At 40.5% G+C, this 21773-nt stretch overlaps 2 protein-coding genes across 6 annotated transcripts in view; one reads left to right on the forward strand and one right to left on the reverse strand.

The window, feature by feature from the left end:
• Positions 1–9610, forward strand: part of top2b (DNA topoisomerase II beta) — a 34102-nt gene extending 24492 nt beyond the window's left edge. For 2 of the 3 annotated variants that reach the window (XM_051390604.1, XM_051390606.1), the window contains 14 exons: positions 29–229; positions 350–545; positions 645–736; positions 1025–1180; positions 1459–1542; positions 2482–2676; positions 2759–2885; positions 3330–3488; positions 4851–5052; positions 5309–5391; positions 6317–6409; positions 6649–6780; positions 6894–6979; positions 9134–9610. In XM_051390604.1, coding sequence (XP_051246564.1) covers positions 29–229; positions 350–545; positions 645–736; positions 1025–1180; positions 1459–1542; positions 2482–2676; positions 2759–2885; positions 3330–3488; positions 4851–5052; positions 5309–5391; positions 6317–6409; positions 6649–6780; positions 6894–6979; positions 9134–9292 — 1965 coding nt within the window. In that variant the 3' untranslated portion in view covers positions 9293–9610. The remainder of the gene's footprint in view (positions 1–28; positions 230–349; positions 546–644; positions 737–1024; positions 1181–1458; positions 1543–2481; positions 2677–2758; positions 2886–3329; positions 3489–4850; positions 5053–5308; positions 5392–6316; positions 6410–6648; positions 6781–6893; positions 6980–9133) is intronic. The other variant, XM_051390605.1, reaches the window with a different exon arrangement.
• Positions 9611–14587: 4977 nt separating this feature from the next.
• The window catches only part of LOC127358027 (retinoic acid receptor beta-like), a 201657-nt gene continuing 194471 nt past the window's right edge, over positions 14588–21773 (reverse strand). For all 3 annotated transcript variants that reach the window (XM_051390863.1, XM_051390864.1, XM_051390866.1), the window contains one exon: positions 14588–20655. In XM_051390863.1, coding sequence (XP_051246823.1) covers positions 20333–20655 — 323 coding nt within the window. In that variant the 3' untranslated portion in view covers positions 14588–20332. The remainder of the gene's footprint in view (positions 20656–21773) is intronic.

Genomic DNA, 21773 nt, shown 5'->3' on the forward strand with positions numbered 1-21773 from the left:
TATTGTGTTTCTTCCCTTTTGTGTGCAGGCCTATAAGGAGTCTGTGCTGGAGCCTATGCTGCAGGGCAGTGACAAAACACCAGCTCTCATCAATGATTATAAGGAATACCACACAGATACCACAGTCAAGTTTGTGGTTCGCATGTCTGAGGATAAACTGGCCCAGGCTGAGGCAGCTGGTCTCCACAAAGTCTTCAAGTTGCAGTCCAGCCTTACCTGCAATTCCATGGTAAACTGTCTGTTCAACACAAAATGAAATATAAATCATCAGTGTTTTTGTTCTTGAAACATGGATGGCTTTAAGTTGTCGATGTAATTGTAACTGATTTTGAAACCACTTAATCCTCAGGTGCTGTTTGATCATATGGGTTGTCTAAAGAGGTACGACTCAGTCCAAGACATCCTCAGGGAGTTCTTTGAGCTCCGCCTGCACTACTACAAACTGAGGAAAGACTGGGCAGTGGGCAGCCTGGGAGCCGAGGCAGCCAAACTGTCCAACCAGGCTCGCTTTGTACTGGAGAAGATTGAAGGAAAAGTCTCAATCGGTAAGAAGTCTATAAACCCTTTTTAAAAAGTGTCAGATATGTATGTACCAGTGAGAAGATGTTTTATTTTCAAATCCATATTATTTTTTATCCTAACAGAGAACAAATCCAAGCGTGAACTGATCCGCATGCTGGTCCAGAAAGGCTATGAGTCCGATCCAGTGGCTGCCTGGACCAAGTCTCAGGAAAAGGTACTGTTCCAATAGCTTGGACATACATGTACACACACACAAAATCATGCAGCAACATTCATTAGGCCTATAATAAGTAGTTTACATAATTACATATTGCAACAAAAACAACTGGCTTTAGTTTCAGGTTTGTAGTTTTCTCTGCTATAACTGTTATCAAACACAAGAGGGAGCTGCTCTTGCACCACTCTGAGGACAGAGCATATTAGTACACATTCACCATGGCAGAAGGTGGAGAAAGCGGCACAAATGAGTTTCTGTTGTATCATGAGATGTTTTCTCTGACAGGCTCAGGAAGAAGATTCCAAAGACGGAAATGAGAGTGACGGCTCGTTGGATTCTGGCTCCTCGTCAGGGCCAAACTTCAACTACATCCTCAACATGCCTCTGTGGTGCCTGACTAAAGAGAAGGTGGAGGAGCTGCTCAAACAGAGAGACCATAAGGTACATTTTCGTCTCACTAGCTTGATTCTTACTCTTGTATTACTTCTCCATTTTGTATCGCAATTGTAGCACAGCAATTTCCCTCGGGATAAATAAAGCTTCTTGAATCTTGAATGAATCTTGAATCATCATGCCTGTCAGCACTTTGCAGTCATTTATTAGGGTTAAATAAATGGGAATGAGGCAGTCAACTACACAGTGCCTTGCTCAACTGACTGTGGTAGAGGACCACAGTTGACATGTGTTGATTAACAAAGTGAATGTGTGCTGATGTACAGAGAGGAGAGCTGAATGATCTCCAGAAGAAGTTACCAGAGGATCTGTGGAAGGAGGACCTGGCGGTATTCATTGAGGAGCTGGATGTGAGTTCTGTGTTTTAGACATTTTTGTTGTAACACTTGCTTAGCTGTGAGGGTGATAATTGATATTTTAGTTCAGGGGTTGATGAGCTTTCAGTCATTGTTAGCAAGTAGTTGTGAAGTTGTCAATGACTGATTTTAGTCCGATATCAAAAACAAATTGAAACTTAGCATAATGTATATTTCTACAACACTAATTCCATCAGAGGACATGTCATGCTGACTACTTTCTTTCTCTAACAGAAATACTATAAGAGAATTGACTTTGTTTCCTGGAAGATCAACACCACTCCCATGAGCACTCTGTGGTTTGGTTAGCTTAGCCTAAGGACTGGAAGCAGAGGGAAACTGCTAGCCTGGCTCTGTCCAAAGGCAAGAAAATACACTTACCAGCACCTCTGAAACAGATTATATAGCTTTATTTAATCCATATAAATAACTGTCCCATAAATATACAACATATTGGACAGAACCAGGCTTGCTGTTTCCACTGTTTGTGCTAAGCTAACTGGCTGCTGGTTGATGGTTTTACATTTAATGGACAGACATTTGCTTTCTGTTGGAGAGTTGGATGAAAACTGATATCAGTTTCATGAATGTATACTACAAAAATGTTGAGCTTCTCCTTATAGCTACTGTCAGTGAAATGCAACACATACTGCACTAATGTTTCACATTAAAAGCCTTCCAGTGGCTCAGAGGACATAATCCCTCCTGGTCCTAGAAGACTTTTGACTTGAAACTTTACCAGTATTTCTTTTTAAAGAATAATCTGAGAGCAGTGGGGCAATGATGGAATTACTGTTGCTGAATCCATGTGAGCTATTAGAGTGAAGGTAATTTCACCTTTCTGCTGTTTTCTACTTGGCCTTTATTTGTTTGAGCTGGCCACTCGGCTTCTACTTGACATTGTATTTAGAAAGTTGTTATTTTGTCCATCAGAAATTGGAGGCCCATGAGCGAGAGGAGCAGAGTTTAGGCAAGGGCATCAAACTGGTGAAGGGGAAGGTGGGAAAACCTAAAGTGAAGAAGATGAACCTGGAGGAGACTATGCCCTCTCCATTTGGTCGCAGGGTGGAGCCTCCAACTCAGCCGCTCAAATCTGATGCAGCCAAGAAACTGACCAAAAAGAAGAAGGTAACAGCGGCTGATGGAATACTGGAATGCTAAGAGCAATATCAAGACTCTGGGATAGTGACGGACTGTGTTTTTCTCTCAGGGTGACGCAGATCTGGCAGTAAAGCTGGAGTTTGATGATGATGGTTTGGGCGGTGAGGGAGGAACAGCAGAAAACACTGTAGCCAAACCAAAGGCTCCACGTGTCAAGAAAGAGAAGAAAGAGCCTGGTCAGTAAACGGGGGGAAAAAAATCCAATTATTTTCCTTTCACTTGTAGTTTCAGTGAGTTAGCAATTGCCATTTCTGTCCAAATGTAAAAGTACGAAATTACAAATGCCAAACGGAAAACTGCTACATGTTTTTCGTTTGCAGACTTAAGAGATTTTGAAGATTGAGGTTGAGGGTTGTAAGAAATGATGGTATTGGATTGTGTATGAGTGGATAAATGATTTATCAGCATAGACAGATATTTGTCAACTCTCCAGAGATGATATGGCCTTCTTTCTCCCTGGTTTAATGTGTTAGACTGGTTAGATAGTAGCTTTTACCTCTGGCCTTTTTGATGCTTCACAGTGCACTGAAAAAACTGTAATCAATTATTGAACTACCAGGAGCTCCTCAGTCCTAAGTGAGAACACAGACAGTCTAGTAATCTTGTTTACTGTGTTCCAGCGGCTCCCAGAGTGAGAAAACCTCCAGGACCCAAAGGTACCCCTGCTAAGAAGGTGAAGAAGAGAAACCCCTGGTCTGATGACGAGTCAAAGTCGGACAGTGACCTGGAGAACAGTGAGCCCATCATCCCCAGAGAGAACAAGTCACAGAGGGCATCAGGTAAAGTTAATACTAATTAAATGTAGTATGAATATAGTTTATTTACATTTTGGCAGCTATTTTTACTTAAATCATCATTATCATATTGTGAAGGCTTACACCCAGCCCTATTGTATTGTATTACTTTATTAATCCCACAACGGGGAAATTCCCTTGTCACAGCAGCAATTACTTGAAATAAATAAATACAGATATAAAAAACTATGATAAAGTGGTAAAGCTATGGTATGGTGGTAATTTGAAACAGAAACTACAACATTGATCAGGTGTTGTAGAGTCTGACAGCGACAGGGATGAAAGACCTGCGGAACCTCTCCTTCTTACACCGAGGTTGTAACAGTCTGCTGCTGAAGGAGCTACTCAGGGACCCCACAGTGTCATGTAGGGGGTGAGAGGTGTTGTCCATGATGGATGTCAGCTTAACTAACATCCTCTTCTCACCCACTTCCTCTATGGAGAGCTCGCTCTCCTGATCAGTTTATTGAGTCTCTTCCTGTCCCTGTCCATACTGCCCCCTCTCCAGCAGACCACAGCATAGAAGATGGCTGAAGCCACCACAGAGTCATAAAAAGTCCTGAGTAGAGCCCTGCGTACTCCGAAGGACCTCAGTCTCCTCAACAGATGGAGGCGACTCTGGCCCTTCTTGTAGAGAGCATGGGTGTTGTCAGTCCAGTCCAGTTTGTTATTGAGGTGAACACCCAGGAATTTCTAATTATCTACCACCTCAATGTCCAATCCCTGGATATTCACCGGTGTGAAGTGGGATGTTTTCCTCCTGAAGCTAACAATCATCTCCTTCGTCTTGCTAGAGTTTAGACAGGAAAAATGATTACAGTGACTAATAACACTTTCAACATGCATATGGTATGTGATTGTTGGATTAAGACAGCCTTAAAAAATACAAACTCATCCTTTTAAGGGGAGGGTCTGGATCTGTTCCCTGTACTTATCAGAACAGAGTTTTCAAAGAATTAGAATAAAATAATTGAGCATCAGTCTTTTGAGACTTCAGTGTTCTGTTATTTGTAGCTTGTTTAACTGTTGCAGCATCCATTGTGTCTTTTCAGCCTTTGTCTTTTAATATGTACAAGTTCTTTGATACGAGCCACCGTCAGCATCAGGTAGCTGGTTACAGGCTGACTGGTAACATTTCATTTCAATCCACTTGAAGTGGTCTAGGGCCAAAAATAAGTTGTGAACTGTGTCTACGTTTCCTCAGTGTGATTAGCCTCTGTCGGCTTCAAGTGTCTGAGGGCGCAGTCTGATGCAACCCAGCCGCAACACGAATAATTATTGTACAAGGCACCAGAATCCACAGCAATGATAATGTGGTTTGACACAGACTCTGCTTCTGTCTTCCAGCTGCCAAGCCAAAATACACGTTTGACTTCTCAGAGGAGGAGGCTGACGAAGAGGAGAATGGCGATGATGATGTTGCTTCTTCTCCAGTGAGGTCTTTTAAAGATGACTTCACTTCCTCTGAGACCAAGGGGCACTACAACGATCATAATGATGATGAGGACGATGACGAAGTCTCCTACTCTCCCCCTAAACAAAAGCCCACGTAAGGTTTAAAGCACAGTCAGAAGCTCGTCTGAACACGCTGAAATAGAATGTTTGTAGGAATGGTTGCTATATGTATAAAGGGATAAGACAGAGCCGGTGTTCAGGGGTCTAACACACTTACCACGTACGCATAACGTCTCAAGTCAAATCTAACAAAGGATCTGGTTGCATGCCAGTGCTTCGTCTCCCTCCTCGTTTCCTGCACTCTCTCTACTGTCTGCTATCTAATAAAATGTTGTTTCTGCCCCTTGAAGGTCTGCACCTGTAGCTAAAAAGAAAGAGACAGCCAGCATCTTCTCGTCCAAGTCAGCCTTCTCTGAAAAAAGCAATGACAGTGGTGAGTACAAGCTGCAGTTCCATGTATCTGCTGATAAATACTGCAGTGTAGGGTTTTATGATATGAGGATTTTGACCATCAGACATTTTTCTATACTGTTAATAATATTGATTCATCTGCTATTTTGCAAAGTGTGGTCAAAGAGTGTTTTGGCATTTTCTTTTCAAACAATCATTTATCAAAATTTGTGCTGATAAATTGTTTTGATTGCTTAACAGATTAATTGTTGCTGCTCTATACCCGTTATCTGTGTTAGGCCGTTGTGGACATAATTGCAACTTAATAAGCAGAACTATTCTATACATTTACTTTTTGCATCAATGTGAAGTATGTAGATTATTCAGTATTTAATTAACTGTATTAGCCAAAACATTCCCATCTCTGCTCATTTTATCTATAAGGGGTATCCAGAAAGTGTATTCAAATACACTTGATTTACAGTGACACTAAGGTATTGCAGTGACAATAACTTTAATTCCAAATGACAAATATACATTAGAAAAAAGATGAAGGTTTTTGTGTTCCCATCCTGTACTGCAGGACTAACATTTATTGATAGCTAATAATTAAGCTCTCTGTGATCCATAAAAGTAACAGTATCTAATCAGTTTGTACAGGACACAATCATAAGAATGTCAACTGTCACATAGGAGAGCAACAAGTATGTAAACGCTTAAGTCTATACAACAAAGACAAGATGTGAAGTAAGTACTGTGTTTCATGCACAATATTAAAAAATATATAAAAAAAATTATGAAAAGCTCCATATCTACATTAAGTCTGCAGAGGATTGTGGGTCAGGATGAAATGTACAAAATATGAATTTTATGGTTTACAAAATGTTGACCCAGTCAGAAATGTCCCTGCGAGAGTGAGCAGTACAAAGAGAGCAGCTGCTGATCTTTGGCCTGTGTTTGCTCTGTAGATGGGTCCAAGTCTGACAGTGACGATAACGGCCCGGTGTTCTCCACGTACTCCAGCAGCTCTGCATTTGACAAACTATCGCCAGCAAAGAAAGGTAGTGACTCGCTACGTCCACTAGAGGGAGCAGCATCATAGCATCATAACGCATGGGAGAGGGGATTACTGATTTGTTCATGAATTCAATGACACTTTGGTGGAGCTCATTAAGTCGAATAATGAATATTATAAGGACATTGTGTGACTCAAAGCCTATTATTACTTCCAACAAGACTGATTGTGCTGGATAAGTCACTATGTGTACGCACTATTTCATGATTTTTCTGTGATCTACAGCAGCTAAGAAGCCCTCTGATGCAGCTCCCAAACCCAAGAAACCACCAGCACCAAAAGCAAAGAAACCAGATAAATCCATCTGGGACTCTGACTCTGACACCGGGTCCAAGAAGCCAGCACCAGCTCTTAAAGGTACAGCACAGACTGTGCTTTCATGAATAAATAAATAAGTTAATATAATATAATAATATTGCTGCTGATGGTGAATGCTTGGGTAACCTTCTGTTCTGATGAACTGTGTGCAGGTAAAGGCAGGGGGAGGAAGAGGAAGGGCTCTGGCTCTGAAGAGGATTACAGTCCAATGAAGAAAGTGGCTAAACCTGCAGGCAGAGTGAGTGTCTTCCTGTGTTTAATAGATGCAGTGTTGGTGTTTGACATGTAAAATGTATAAGCTGCTACTGAGAACATCAGCAATGGGAGAGAGGTTTAACAGAAACTCCCTCTGCTCCTTGTACATTATTATGCTCTCTGTGGCATATTTACATTGGCTCGACAACCGCATGTTTTAGAAATACAGATTTCAAATAATCTGCTTTATCAGCTTTAAAAAAAAGTGTATTACTCTAAAATATATTATTAAGAACCTGTAAATCATATTAAGATCTTTGCCAGAAACAACTTACATTTCAGTTTGGTTAAACTATTGCTGCCAGTGGATGGCCTTCTTATACAGTACGTCCATTGGAGTATATTTTCCATTAGTAAGTAAAAGTATTGAAATAGCCTATTCAAAGCCATTTAATCTCCTGAGTGGTGAACAGAACTACTCCAGACCCAGCTACACTGAAGGTCTGTACAAAGCATATTCTTTTCTCTTTTGTATAGCACCAAATCATAACAGAGGTTATCTCAGGACACTTTTCATATAGAGTAGGTCTAGACCGTACCCAACAATTCCCAGAAAAGAATACATACAGTACATATTAAGTTACCACAATGCAGAATTTGTTGGATTTGAACCTCAGCATGTACCTTTTTTAGGTATGAAATGTTTTGATGCCTGTGCATATAGGGTTAGTGTACATCTATAATGCATGTGTGGAAATATTATTTCTTAACTTGATGGGTTTTTCTATCGTGACCCTAAAGTTATTGTAAGTAGTTTGCCGCTGGCTTTTTAGAAGGGTCCAACTGCAGTCCTCCCTCCTGAACCCTCTGAGAGCTAGTGGGGTCAATGAGTAGGCATTAGCACTTACACCAAAAAAACATAAATAAAACAAAATACAAAACAGTTTCTTTATACCAAGGGTGATAGTTTACAATTATTCACTTTTTAGACACACTTTCAAGAAACACAATCAGTAAATATCTTTTTTTTTTTTTTTTTTTTATAGAAAACAATCTGTAAAAACATTCTGTTGTCTTCCTCTGAGTTCAGCTAGAATTGTGACAGATTGACCATAATGAGTGAACATTCAGCAACTGGATTGCTTTTTACTTGCCTAATGTTTGTTCAGAAACAGATTTTGTTGAACTGATGAGGTGAAATAAGTCAAAGTTTACATAACCTGCTCCATGCAGATCTCTGCTACTCATGCTCAAAGCCCAGTTACAATCAGAAGGTTCAGGAGGGAGGACTGCTGTTTTGGATTCGGGAGGAGTGGGAGGGATTTCCCCCTCCTCGCGTGTGTGATGTCAAGGGAGTTAGTTGCATGCAAAGACGCTGTCTGTGTAAAGCATAACTTTAAACTAACATCACCTTAGCACTATCTCAAAGACTACAATAACATGCATTCTAGCATAGCGTAGCATGCATCATATCACCACAACAACATAACCTGAATCAGTACAGTAACATTAACAGTAATTGCGCAGTCCTTGCTTAGCGTTAACCCTGTTAAGTTATCTGAGACTGTCTATGCCCAGTACGTTACCGACAGTCCATGAAAGGAGGGAGGAAGAAGACAGTCTCAGATAATGACCCATCACAACAAAAGTCCAGTTAAACCACACAAAATGAATAAATTCCATTTTAAAGGTCCCCTTTGCCCAACAGCCGCACACAAGTACACTGACCCAATATGGCCTGTGTACTTTCTGGCAGTTTGTTTTAAACCAAAAATAATAAAACAGAAAAAGATCAGATTTTCCTTTTGTTGTCAGATGTTGAAAACAAAAATCTAAACATGGGTTAATTTTTTTTTTGTGTTTTTCATTTTTCTTATTTGATTTGAAGACTGAAGAAAGGCAGACAGCTGACACAGAAATAGACAATTAAAAATAAAAGCCAAGAAAATAGAATGGCCATTCATTTTAATGTTTGCAAAGGAGCAGGACAAATAGATAATTATATCTGCTGTTTTTCTGAATTAACACGATGCCTCCAGAACGCCCTCCATGCCCAGGCGTTCGCTCCCCAACTGCACTTTGTATGTAAAATATTGTATGTTCTAGACTAAACTAGCCCCACCTTGATACTTTTACTGAAATGATCTTAATGCTTCTCAGTATCTATAATAAAGTATTTGACTGTCTTCCTGTGCAGAAACCTCAGAAACCTCCATCGGATGACGAGGATGAAGACAGTAACAGTGCGATGCACGCCCAGTCCCGCGACAGACCGGGTCGGGCCAAGAAAGAGGTGAAGTACTTTGACGAGTCGGACAACGAGGAAGAAGATGACGACGACGACATGTTCGATTAAAGCAACCTTTGGTCACGTTCTAACACACTCTGCTTGTATGGAAGTTTCCTCCCTACTTCTGTGTTCCCACAGACTTTTGTACATTTCCTGTTTCATTTTATTTTCATTAATGGTGATGTTCAATGATTTTTAATGTGTAGGTGTTTTACACTTTTTATTATACATATACAGGTTTCTTTTTTTAATGCTCATTGAAATGTTCTGTATTTGTCCGAAGCGGCTTTTAGAAGTTTAGAACGCTGTGCTTTAGCACATTTTAATTGTTAAAATACTATGTAACTTTTTGAACATGAAGTTGAAAGTAAACAATGAAATGTCTATTTTTTTGATGGCCTGATTCTTTCATGACTGAGCAGTATTACACAGAAGAACTAATATTCAACAAATGGTTATGTAGTTCCCATGAAATGGAAAAATGACTTCCTTATTGTGATGCATTTCCTGTACGTCAGTGAGGGGTCAATCTCAGAGCCAGCGTGGTCTGAAGCTTAACAATCTGTTATATTGAAAATAGAGTAAATGTTGACCACTCTATAGACAGATAATGTTAGTAATAAAAGAAAGTTAAGAGTTGTTGCCTCAACATCCAACTATATAAATACACTTTTAAAGACTTAAAGCAAAGGTACATGATGCTCCAATGACAGATCAGCCTTTTACTCTATAACAGGAGGATATGTGCTGTTCTTCAGGAGCAGAAACAGCCCCATAATCCAAGGTTAGACAGGTCTTGGAAATTAACAAGGTGGGTCTTCAGCTTTGTAAAAGCTCCTTGTGGTGTCACAGCCTGTGAGGGCGTGGCATGCAGGTGGACAATCACAACTCAACTCCAAGTTTTTGTGAAATGGCTCAGACTGGGACTAATGTCTCCCCCGGGCCTCATCCAGAGTGTCTCTTGATATGCACTGTGTCTCTTTGTTTTTTTATTCATGTACACAGGATTATTTCCCCATAGCCTCCTTATGATACAGTGCCCCAGTGATCAGACACTACAGATGCCATTTTAAATCGTCAATCGGGTGTAGTGTTTATAAATGTGGAGAGTTTATTTTTGATTGATGGGGAATGGTCGGATCTGTCTATAGCCACACAGTTAAAGCCCTCCTTTCCTGTAAAGGCTGCAGTCTTCCTCCAAATGCTGTCATCTCACACTGATGTTGAATGTCTGGGTCGAGGACACCCTGCAGGAGAGCCACACTATTGTTTAGCTGCAGAGAGCAGTATTCGAGGATCTTAGCACAACTGACACCACTGAACACAACACACTCAAGGCTGATCTTTTCAACTAGCACGTGAAAGGTTCTTCTGCAGGGTCTCTGTGACTCAGACATGTGACAACTCAGGTTAACAGGAAGGGAGGACTTCAGCTGTATGGCTATAGTCTGACATATGACCAGAAACAGAAACTACAGAGTGGGTGCAGGACCATCAAAGAACACTGTTATTTTAGGGGGGTCAAGATGATTTGTCAGTCAGGAGTAGAAGTCTACAGTAACCAATTCAGTATACTACGATACATTGTGATACTGGGAGCAACGTAGTATTAGCATTTCTTTAAATAAAAATAAAAATAAAATACATTTAGGAAAACTGTCATTGTATAAAGAGCACACCACCATGAATACAGTCTGACTTAAAAAAAAAAACATTTTTTAATGCAACCAGAACAGTGGGATCTGCATTTGTATGTATCACAGTTATTATGAATTAAAACTAGGTGTTACAAAAACATATTGGTTATTAAAAACAGAAACCAGACTTTAGAAAGAAATAAAAAAATGAGATGATATTGTGAACTTCACCAGCCACAAGTAGCCTTTATACACCTTGATTTACATAAAGTGTATAACTGGATTATGTAATAGCTTGGAAGAAGCATTATCTGTGAAAAAAGATATGTCCTCCATCTGTCCATGCACTAGCCCTGTTGAGCTGAGATACAATAGGACACAGATACACAGGATACAGATATGCAATGGTGCACTGCATCGTCTCCTATAAAGGCCATCATATCTATGTGCACTATTTGAGAATTTCCGGTTATTTTAGAGAAAATGTGCATATCGAGATAAAGATCAGAAATCACATTCATCTACTTGTTTTTAAATACTTTTACATTCAGGCCACCACAAATGTACTTAGGCCAGTGCTTTGAAATATTAGCAGGCTAGTTAATCAAATTTTAATTTATGTCATTTGTTCACTCTTCATCGATCCGTGTTGGTCTGACCCAGTGCCAAATCCTCCATCATTTACACTTCACTAAAGTCAGGCTGACTCTGCTGCCCACATACATGTGTTTGGGTCCGGTCCTTCCTTACACACCTATTGGATTGGAATTTTTAAATCAATTTCTGATTGTACTAGGACTCGAGTTGAGCCGGCAGCAATTTCAGTATTGTTGGGACTTCCACCTCTTACTTTACAGCTCCCTAAATATAAGGCATGTAGCATTAGTTACCTTGTTGCCAGACGACGAGGTGGAAATCTCCTGAACCGCGTCTCACTCCTCATGGATCACAGACATCTTTTACTTTGTTAAACTGTAAAAAATAAATAAATCAGGTATCATATAAGGGATCACTGCCAAATATAAGAGGATATGGGGAGCTTTCTCTGCTCATGCTGAGAGGTTGGTGTTTGCTGCCTCTCTGGAGTAATGGTTCTGATAGTGTGTACATTTGAATGACCTTATTGTACCTGTACTGGGTTTGGAATATTATTTTATTTCACATCCTTTTAGTATTTGTTTGTACAGATTTAAATATTTGGTGACCAACGTGTCATGTTTTTTTTCTTTTGATAAATGTCCTTTTAATGCATTGTTGTTTTCTACTGCACTGAAAAGCGACTCTTTGACAGCTGTATGTGATTGAAAATCTAAAAAAAACTCATGAGGAAAAAAGTAATTTATTACTTACTCTTCAAAAGTAATATTACTTTACTGATGACTCTCTGCCAACAGTGAATAATTACACTACTAGTTATAATAATCAATAGAAAAGCCTTCATTGGCTATTACAGCAATCAAACGCTTCCTATAATTGCTGACCAGCTTTTTGCTTGTCTCCACTGGTATTTTTGCCCGTTCATCTTTAGCGATGAGCTCCAACTCTTTCAGGTTGGAGGGTCTCCTTGCCATCGCCCTGATCTTTAGCTCCGTCCACAGATTCTCAATTGGATTCAAGTCAGGACTCTGGCTGGGCACTCCAAAATGGTTCTTCCACTAACCATTTCTTCACCACTTTTGCTGTGTGTTTTGGGTCGTTGTCGTGCTGAAATGTCCACTGGTGCCCAAGGCCAAGTTTCTCTGCAGACTGCCTGATGTTGTTGTTGACAATCTTGATGTATTGCTCTTTTTTTATTTATTGTGATTAGGTTCCCTGGTCCATTGGCTGAAAAAAGCATTAGGTTGCCATCACCATGTTTGACAGTGGGGACGGTGTTCTTAGGGTTGAAGGCTTCTCCTTTTTTACGCCAAATGAAGGATACATCCTTGTGGCCAAACAATACAATTTTTGTTTCATCTGACCATAAAACAGAAGAACAGAAGTCTTCTTCTTTGTCCAGATGAGCATTTGCAAAGGCCAATCAGGCTTTTGTGTGCCTTATCTGGAGAAGTGGCATCCTCGTTGGTCTGCGTCCGTGGAACCCAGCAGTGTGCAGTGTGCAGTGTCCGTTGGACTGTCTGCATTGAGACGATGCCACCAGCAGAGCCCAGATTCACCAGGATGGCCTCGGTGGTGATCCTTGGATTCTTTTTCACCTCTCTCACTATCCTCCTGGCCAGCACAGGTATCACTTTTGGCTTCCGACCACGTCCTCTGAGATTTCCCACAGTGTGGAACGTCTTGTATTGTTTAATAATACTTTGCACTGTAGCCACTGGAACTTGAAAACATTTAGATATGGCCTTATAGCCCTTTCCTGACTTGTGAGCAGCCACAATGTGCAGCCGCAGGTCCTCAGTGAGCTCCTTTGTCTTAGCCATGACTGTCCACAAACCAACTGCAGAGAGCTGCTGTTTTTCACCTGTTGAGTGGATTAAAGCAGCTGTTCCCAATGAATCAGGGTAATTAGGACGCTTTAGAACAGCTTGGACTATTTGGAATGGTATAGAACTTTGGATTTTCCCATAGACTGTGACAGTTTGTAAAGGGTATGAATAATTTTGGACATGCCACTTTTTGTTCAAATGTAAATAAAAGCTGAGAAATAATGTTTTCTACAATGATGCCTCTTGTACATCGTCCTATTATCTTTTGGGAGAAGCCTGTGTCATTTCCGGTCAAAAAAAAAAAACCACTTTCTGGTTGAATAAAAGTAACTTTAAGTCAAAATTTGCCAGGGGTATGAATCATTTCGGGCTTGACTGTACATTATATATTTTGTATGAGTTTTACAAAAATAAATTATGAAATAACAAAAACGACAGACCCATCTCAATTAGAGGGGCTGCTAATGTTTGCTGCGCTAGCTGTGCTTTCCCAATATTTATTTCTCCCCAGTAACGGTCCTCAGTGGGTTAAATATCTCTTACATTGTCCATAAATGTCAGAGTGGCCAACACTTCACCAATACAACGCAGTGTTCACCTGTCATGTGGCCTTGCTTAGTGTCAAACAGCTGTTTGTGCTCCTCCAGCAACACCTGTTCCCTGAATGAAGGTTCCTACCTGTATAAAAAGTGACCCGAAGCACAAAGGCGACAGCTACTGGACTAATTTGGTTACAGATATTTTAGACACAGAGCCTACAGTCTGGTTTAATGAAGCTAGAAACCTCAAATCCAGTCTCCCTATCTGAAAGCAATTTAGAACAGTGGTTCCCAACCTTTTACTTAAGGGACCCCTTTTCTATCACTGAGTAAACTGTGGACCCCTGACTCAGTGATATATTTTATGGAAATTCATATACATTTTCAGCTGATTATTTTCAGTTTTTTTTTATACAATTCTCTGTATTATGTATATAGATTTTTTCAACAGACAATTTCAGTGTTTCCTTGTCTTTGACACTTAGCCATTGATCTATTAGACAATGCACATTTACTTTTCTTCACAGAAGTGAACCAAACGCTGCTGATTAGCCTACTGTGTATATTTTTTAAGTTTTCTTACACACCTTAAAATCAAGAAGACCTTGCAACCACCCGTGAAGTTTTGGCGACTCCTAGTGGGGGTCCTGACCCACAGGTTGGGAATCACTGATTTACAACATATGAACATTCACTGTAGCTATGTCAAGATACATAACTCAAGTTATGTTGAGCTTATTATTAATGCACAAACAAGTATTTTAAAATAAATATATTTTATTACTTTGCCAGGACAGTTCATGGTAAAGTTAAACAGTATATGAACATAAAAAGCATATGTTAATATACAAACAAAGACAATATTTAAAATGGAGAGCTGAAACAGATTGAAGCTCAGACCTCAGAGCAGCTCCTGAGGTCGACTTCACCCTATGGGCTGGCAGCAGGGGCTGATGGGACAAATCCACAACAACCCCCACCCCTTCCCCCCTCATGCCCAGTAAGACATAACCATCATGTCTCATATTAACATGACTATACAACACTGCATATGATAGGTGGTGGGGTTCTCTGATACCGATGGAAAAAGGCGACTGTGGACAGTTTGTGATGTCTACCAAGAATACCTTCAGGACGGACAACAACAGAGCTACTGTTAATGATTGATATTGAGGTTCACAGTCATGTTTTCTGGCTCCTATAGGTGTTTTATCTAGAGTTAGACCGATATGTGGGGATGATATTGAGTTTTTAGACCTGTACTAATATATATGGTGTTTTCTGATTAGTCGAGTTAGCAAGTAAGCTAAAGTTGCGTTCATGTCGTATTGTTCATGTATTGTGAATTTCTGATAATTGGTGAAAAGAGTGTCTCCATTGCTCATGGCAACATCGAAACAATATCCAATGTTAACCAAAATTCAGTTGATTCCACAAATTATAAGGCACTGCACAATGTTGTGCTTACATGCCACTAAAAATATATAACAGAAGAAAAATATCTAATTATGCTTATATGCTTTGACTACAAGGCTAGCAAAGAGGTTACCATCTTGGAATAATGTAAAGTCAGAATACCAGAATATCATTATCATTCTTCCTGCTCTACCAACATGGCGTCAATGGCGGTTTTTCTGTTTTGGTGTAATTGTAAGGCAAAACTAAAATTCACCAACAACTCTTTTGATTGACTCTTTTTTGGCTCTCTTTTTCAACTTTGATTTTTGTTTTAGGTTAATGTTTTATTCCTGTAAATAATTTGTCAAATGTGGCCAATGTAACAACACTTTAAAGCTACAATAACTGATTGTTTGGCCACTTGGGGGCAGCAGAACAAGTTATGAACACAACACTGACATACTGTCACCTTGTAAAGTTGTTAATGGCAAACATATTAGCAAACAGTTACCTATATTACACATGTAGTGCACACAGGACAATGTTAGCAGTCAGTTGGAGTTGTGTTATACCCAAACCCCATCATTGTTCGTGTATCCGAAGATTGATCCCCCCCCCAGGACTAAATATTGGCTCAGGATCAGTGATTGGTTTGATTGGACCCCATATCGGTCGAACCCTAGTTCATTAGTTGACCTGTTAACCAAATAGCTGTCGATTGATTGGGTTTGATTGATTGACGACAGCAAATTGGCTTCCTGGCTGAGGAAGGGGTTAGCAGCTCTGTTGTTTGACATGGAACAGGAACAGAACATATCGACGATATCGGGTGCTGAGGTGACTTGGTCGTCCATTTCTTTCGTTCGTGGGCTTTTCTTTCTCATTGTCCCAAATAATATATACGTGTGTGTGTGTGTGTGGAGTATGATCTGGATGGCCAGATCAGCCCACCAAGTTCCAGTTCCTCCTTTTTTTTTTTACACTTGAATGTGAGTTGATGTTCCCAAGGACAAAAAACAGAGCGTCTTTTCCACAGAGCTGCCAATTGGAATGCAAAGCACACACCATTTATATAACATCTCTGCAGTGAGCTAGATAGTAGAGTATTACAGTTACGTCGGTACAACATTCAACAGAAACGAATAAGAGTAATTCAGCATTGTGAAGTTGTGTCCTAAAGGAACTGATAACAGTCCCTGCCGCGGTCAGTCGCCTGAAGGCTGGTCTGACGCTTCAGGGGTGGATGTGGACATTCTTCGGCTGTGAAGGTTTTCCAGCTTCAAATAAAAAAAAAGAAGGAAAAACACCAAGATGCCTCCCTTCATCTCTCACCAGGAGAGCAAGACAGAGAGAGAACCAAGGGAGAGCATTTCCTATGTTACATTGAGATAGAAGTAAGTATTCCTTAACACTGCATATCATTCTGACAGACTCCATGACATAATTCACATTCAAAAAAATAAAAACTGAAAGAGCTCTGGTTTCCCTTATGATATGTATTTCTGAGCAGGGATGGAATGCAGATGGGTTTTTATTATGTGCTGCTGAGACCCAGAACCCTTCACTGCCCTAAAGGGTTGTCTTACTTTCCTCTTTTGGATCAAATGTAAGAAGCTGAGTGACTCATCTAGTCACCGCTTCAGTTTCCTCTATAATTTAAATCTCTGCAAACATTGTGAGGCGTTCAGGGCAACCTGTATGGGAAGATATCTGTGCCAAAAAACTGTGACAAATTTTGGTTTTGAATCAGGTTTTAAATTTGCGTTGGTCAGAAACTGAGTATCATCATCATAAACTACTGTTTCCAAGACGAATCATGAACACATTTTTGAACTAGTCATTCTTTTGTCTTTCTCTTTGGAAACAGGGGGAAACAGTTAGCCTTGCTTACTCTAGTCTTTATGCTAAGCTAAGCTTGCTAGCTAACTAACTCCCAGCTCTAGCAAACAAGTGCATTTCTTGTCTAAGTTTTCCTTTTGAAGCATGGAAAATATCTTTAGTTCCATGACAACTAAGCAAACTTTCATCAGTCATCAGTTCAGTCCATGGGGTTTACCTAAGCATGTTTGCACTGTAGCACCACAACTTGAACTTGGATTTAATTAAATCCGGCTTCAATCCTGTTATAGTCAGGGCAAATTCATTTTTGATCAAATTGACAACTTAATACACAGCTTGAAATGACAAAACACAAATTCAGAAGAACCAAATTCAATACGCTGGCACAGATATCTGCTTATAAACCACCACTTTTGTGAAAACTTGCTAATTTCATGTTTAAACTAAGACTGAGACATTTAGAGTGCTCCAGACCATCATTTCTGAAATGATTCCAGAAGCGTGAAAGAATTTCCTTTGTTTGATATTAAACATTTCTGTAACGTATATCTTTTGTGCTTAATTTCTTTGAAGCTAAACCTTGGCCCCCTCTTTTGGTCGTGGAGGTTCTGCTGTTATTGTCATATTGTCCAGTTTCAGTAATACAGCTACATTTCAAAGGTTCAACATTTAAGTGCTTCAGTTAGTTTGTCCTCTGTGCTGTAAGTGAGCAACCACTTGATACCAGTGGATGTGAATGGAGCTGTTATTCAGCCAGCAGGGACAGCGGGGTAGTGAGGGATCTGGGTCCTATAAGAGGATATCATGGACTTTATTTCTTATTGTTTAGTATCACGTGTGACCTCAGCTGTGGAGAAAAGCAGCTTTCTCGGATCATCTTTTAATTTCAGCAGGACCACCTCATCTGATGTAAGACACACCGCCTACTTCCCCCGCCAATGAGATTAAGAGCTCAGTTGGATCTACTGTCCAAAGAGAAGCTTTACTCCACTGCACTTCCCAGGGGGGTTGAAAGGTCATCTGGAATCTCCTTTTGCATCATTAAATGTAGCTTACATCGTCATGTCTGAAGAGCAAGGCGAACGTTCAGAGAGGATTCGTGGATTCCACCCCACCGTGTGCTTTCTACATTAGTGTACAATCGTCCCGACCCACATGGTCCGGTCATCAGTGTGTTTTAAGGATTGCATTGCCCCCGTGTTTCACCGGTTCTAACAAGACACTTCTGAAAAGGGAGATAAAAGCGGGTTGAGGAGCTCTGTTCATAAGGCCATAACAGAGCCCATGTGCGTTTGTAGAGCCCGGTTGGTAGTACATGTTGTTAGCGGTAGATACACACTCATTAGGCTGACATTCAGGCAAAAGTCAAAACTGCCATAGGCTGTGATCAGACTGAACACTCAAACACAGAAACAAAGAATTTAAAGGGTAAAAGGAGTGCTACATGTGACCAAAATAACAAAAGGGCTACATAAAAATGACCATTGATCACAATATGCGTCTTTTTTTGGTAGTAACCCTTGTCACCAAAGTAGAGCTCAGAACATGGTGACATGAGTAAAAATATTTACAATTATCCCCTATGGGAGCTAAGGGCCTGAAGCTCTCTAAACCCCTAACCCCAGAACTCAGGAAAATAGGACCCTGGGAACATAGGAATGACCCCTCGCCTATTTGCCTCTTGGACTGCCTTTCAGCAAAAGTTCCACAGACTCACTTTACTCCAGGAAAGAGGAGATGGATGCTGGCTGGGCTTGCAAACAAGAGGGCAACATGCCAGAGAGAATCCGGATCCATGACGTCCGTTTTGAGGATTTATTTTCATCTCAGTTTCACTGTTGTTGTGCCAACATGTGTATTCCAAATTTGTTTCCCTGGCAATGACACCTTTTTAGTACTTTTTCCACTGAAGAAAGAAATCATGTGGTGGAAATTCAATTAATAAATAGAAAGCAGACTAATGGTGAAGCCAGACATCTTCCTCATAGAATCAGTGGACACTTGTGGTTACACCAGTAAAAAAGAAACCTTTTGGAAACTGATTTTTAAGGGGAAACAAACTGTGGCACAACACTGACTTGAACTTGAACTTGTTAAACTTCTCAACTGACCAGATGTTTATAATAAAGTGCGACAGTTTAAGTTGAATCATGGTCCAGTTGAAGCACAGGGTAATAGGGAAATGGATACAAAAAGCGTCCTATGTGATCACAGCCTGCTACAGAAAAATCTCTGGCATCCATCAGCTACCTCATTTTCCCGATTTGTTTTGACAATGAGGTAAACTGATTTACTAAGGAGATACAGCCACCAAATGAGTTGATTTCATAGACCGGCTTATTCGAAATCTAATCTTGCACGTCGGCTCTCGGTGGTTCATGTCAAGACTGAGAGTTAAACAGACGCGGTCAGTCTGATGAGAGTGTATCAAAGGCTTCTGCTGTTGTGCTCCCCTCCTTTGAGGGAACAGTTGAACAGACTCGGCTGTCGATATGGAGAGAAGCTTTGCATTCTGGCGGCGTGGATGTACACTCATTCATGTAGAGACATGAACCAAGAAGTGTTATAAAAACAGACAAAAACAGTTTTAAATATAGGAACAAATATAAAATATTAGACTTCCATAATGTCTATATGCAATAACATTCTACATAACTTTTTGAAGGACTTACAATTAGTCCTGCTTTAAACCTTGATGTATCGCTTCAAAGATAATATTTAAGACAATGAAAAAAGCACCACAAAATTCATCATAGAAACAGAGATCTAACCATACAATGGTATGTACAATGTACATATGCCAACAATACAAGAGATGAAGAGATGAGGACAGAGACGAGAGAGAGAGAGAGAGAGAGAGAGAGAGAGAGAGAGGAGTAAAACCACTTATCAAACTCCCGTCATGCAGATAAGAATTTACACAGGAGACCTGAGGAGTATCATCTCTGGCGGTTTGAGAGGGCCACGCCCTTCCTGTCACAGTCCCTGTCCCAGAGACACCACGCCAAATAAGAGCTCAATTCAGAATTATACACAAAGCACTGATCCTTTGAGGCCTCCGTGTTGACGATTTCTTTTTAAGGAGGGAATTTAGGGGAATAGAGGGAGAAAAATAGGATGAGGATATAAAGATAACGTAATACCAAGCAAAGGAGTTGGGGTAGAGGGGGTAAGAGGGGGTAAGAAGGGGTTGGTGCCTTGCCCAGCTCTTCCTTTTTTGTGCAAAGGAAAGTCAGAGAGAGTTTTGGCGGCACCTACAGGTGCCTCCTAGGGCTCATCGCTGGGTGTTGTGGCTGTAGCCCCTTCGGTGTCCAAGGGCTCTGGTGACTCAACTGCAGCGGTGTCCTCATTGGGGCTGCCCTTACTGCTGGGACTGGCCCCCGCCTCAGCCTCAGCCGCAGCCGAAGTGCTGCTGCTGCTGCTGCTGCTGCTGCTGCTGCTGCTGCTGCTGCTGCTGCTGTTGTTGCTGCTGCTGCTGCTGCTGCCACTGCTCTGGCCATCTTGGCCCTCTGAGTTCTCCAGCATCTCCTGGATGAGCGGTGGCATGGAACCCGGAATCTCCATCTTCAGAGAGATGACCCGCTCTGCTCCTATAAGAAAAAAATTTGGATCAACAAAGGAGCAGGACAGTTCATTCTTAACACTGGAAATAACAGAAAACAAAACATGAAACCAAAAAAACCCCACGTCCACTTACTAGATTTTTTCCTCCTTTTTTCATGATGGATGACATGATGATATACAGCCACTCAAAGGTCATCAAAGTTTCATACTTATTTCACGAGCTAACTCTATCCACTGATGAAAACCCTGGGATGTGGTCGAAAGATCCCAAAAAGTCTAGTAAGTGGACATTGAGTAACGGTTATTTTTATTTTAGTAAACTCAACATGACTTCTCTGCTCAGACATATTGTGTAAAATAACAATAAAAGAAGCAGGAACCTTTACATTCACTGTGTTTAAAAACATTTTTAGCTGCTTTAGAGGACACCAAATAAGAAGAGAAAATAAAATCAAAGAGTAAAACCTTACAAATTATACTTTTTAAAGAAAACAAAGGATTAGGAGACAAATAAAACCAGTACAAACAGTAAAAGCATCAGGAAGAACATAAGCTGGTAATGCAACCAGATAAACCTATGCAACTTTACAAAAAGGCAAGTTTAAAAGATGGGATTTAAAGAGAGATACAAAGGGGGTCAGGGAAAGTATATGTCTTCAGGCAGGTCATTCCAAAGTCAAGGGGCCCAGGTCTGCGTAGGGGCAGGATGGCCTTTGAGGATCTTAAAGTACACTCAGGCTCATATGGGGTTAACGGCTCAGCACTATGAGCCAGTCCAGAATGTGCATTAAAAGTTAGCAACAGAAAGTTCAAATCAATAGAGTTTTATAGGAAGCCAGTTCAAAGAAGTTAAAAAGCAAATTAATGTGTTGACTGTGTGTTGCTTCTCAGGAGTTCTCTACTGTTCCTTAAAGTCCCGCCTGGGCCTTTGACCTAACCCTAACCCTAACCCTTTATTACAAATAGTTTGGAAGATTTCATTAAAAGAAAAATGAAAATAGGATTTCAGACTTCACAACACTATAAGTAATGAGTAATCTGTGGCCACAAATGTGTCCAACAATGATTTGTTGCACAGAACCATCTGGGAAGTCTTAATTGGAAACTGTTTGGAAAAGGACACTGAAAGACACTTGCAAGAAAT

The sequence above is a fragment of the Dicentrarchus labrax genome, unplaced genomic scaffold (assembly GCF_905237075.1).
Source record: "Dicentrarchus labrax unplaced genomic scaffold, dlabrax2021, whole genome shotgun sequence".
Taxonomy (NCBI): Eukaryota; Metazoa; Chordata; class Actinopteri; family Moronidae; genus Dicentrarchus; species Dicentrarchus labrax.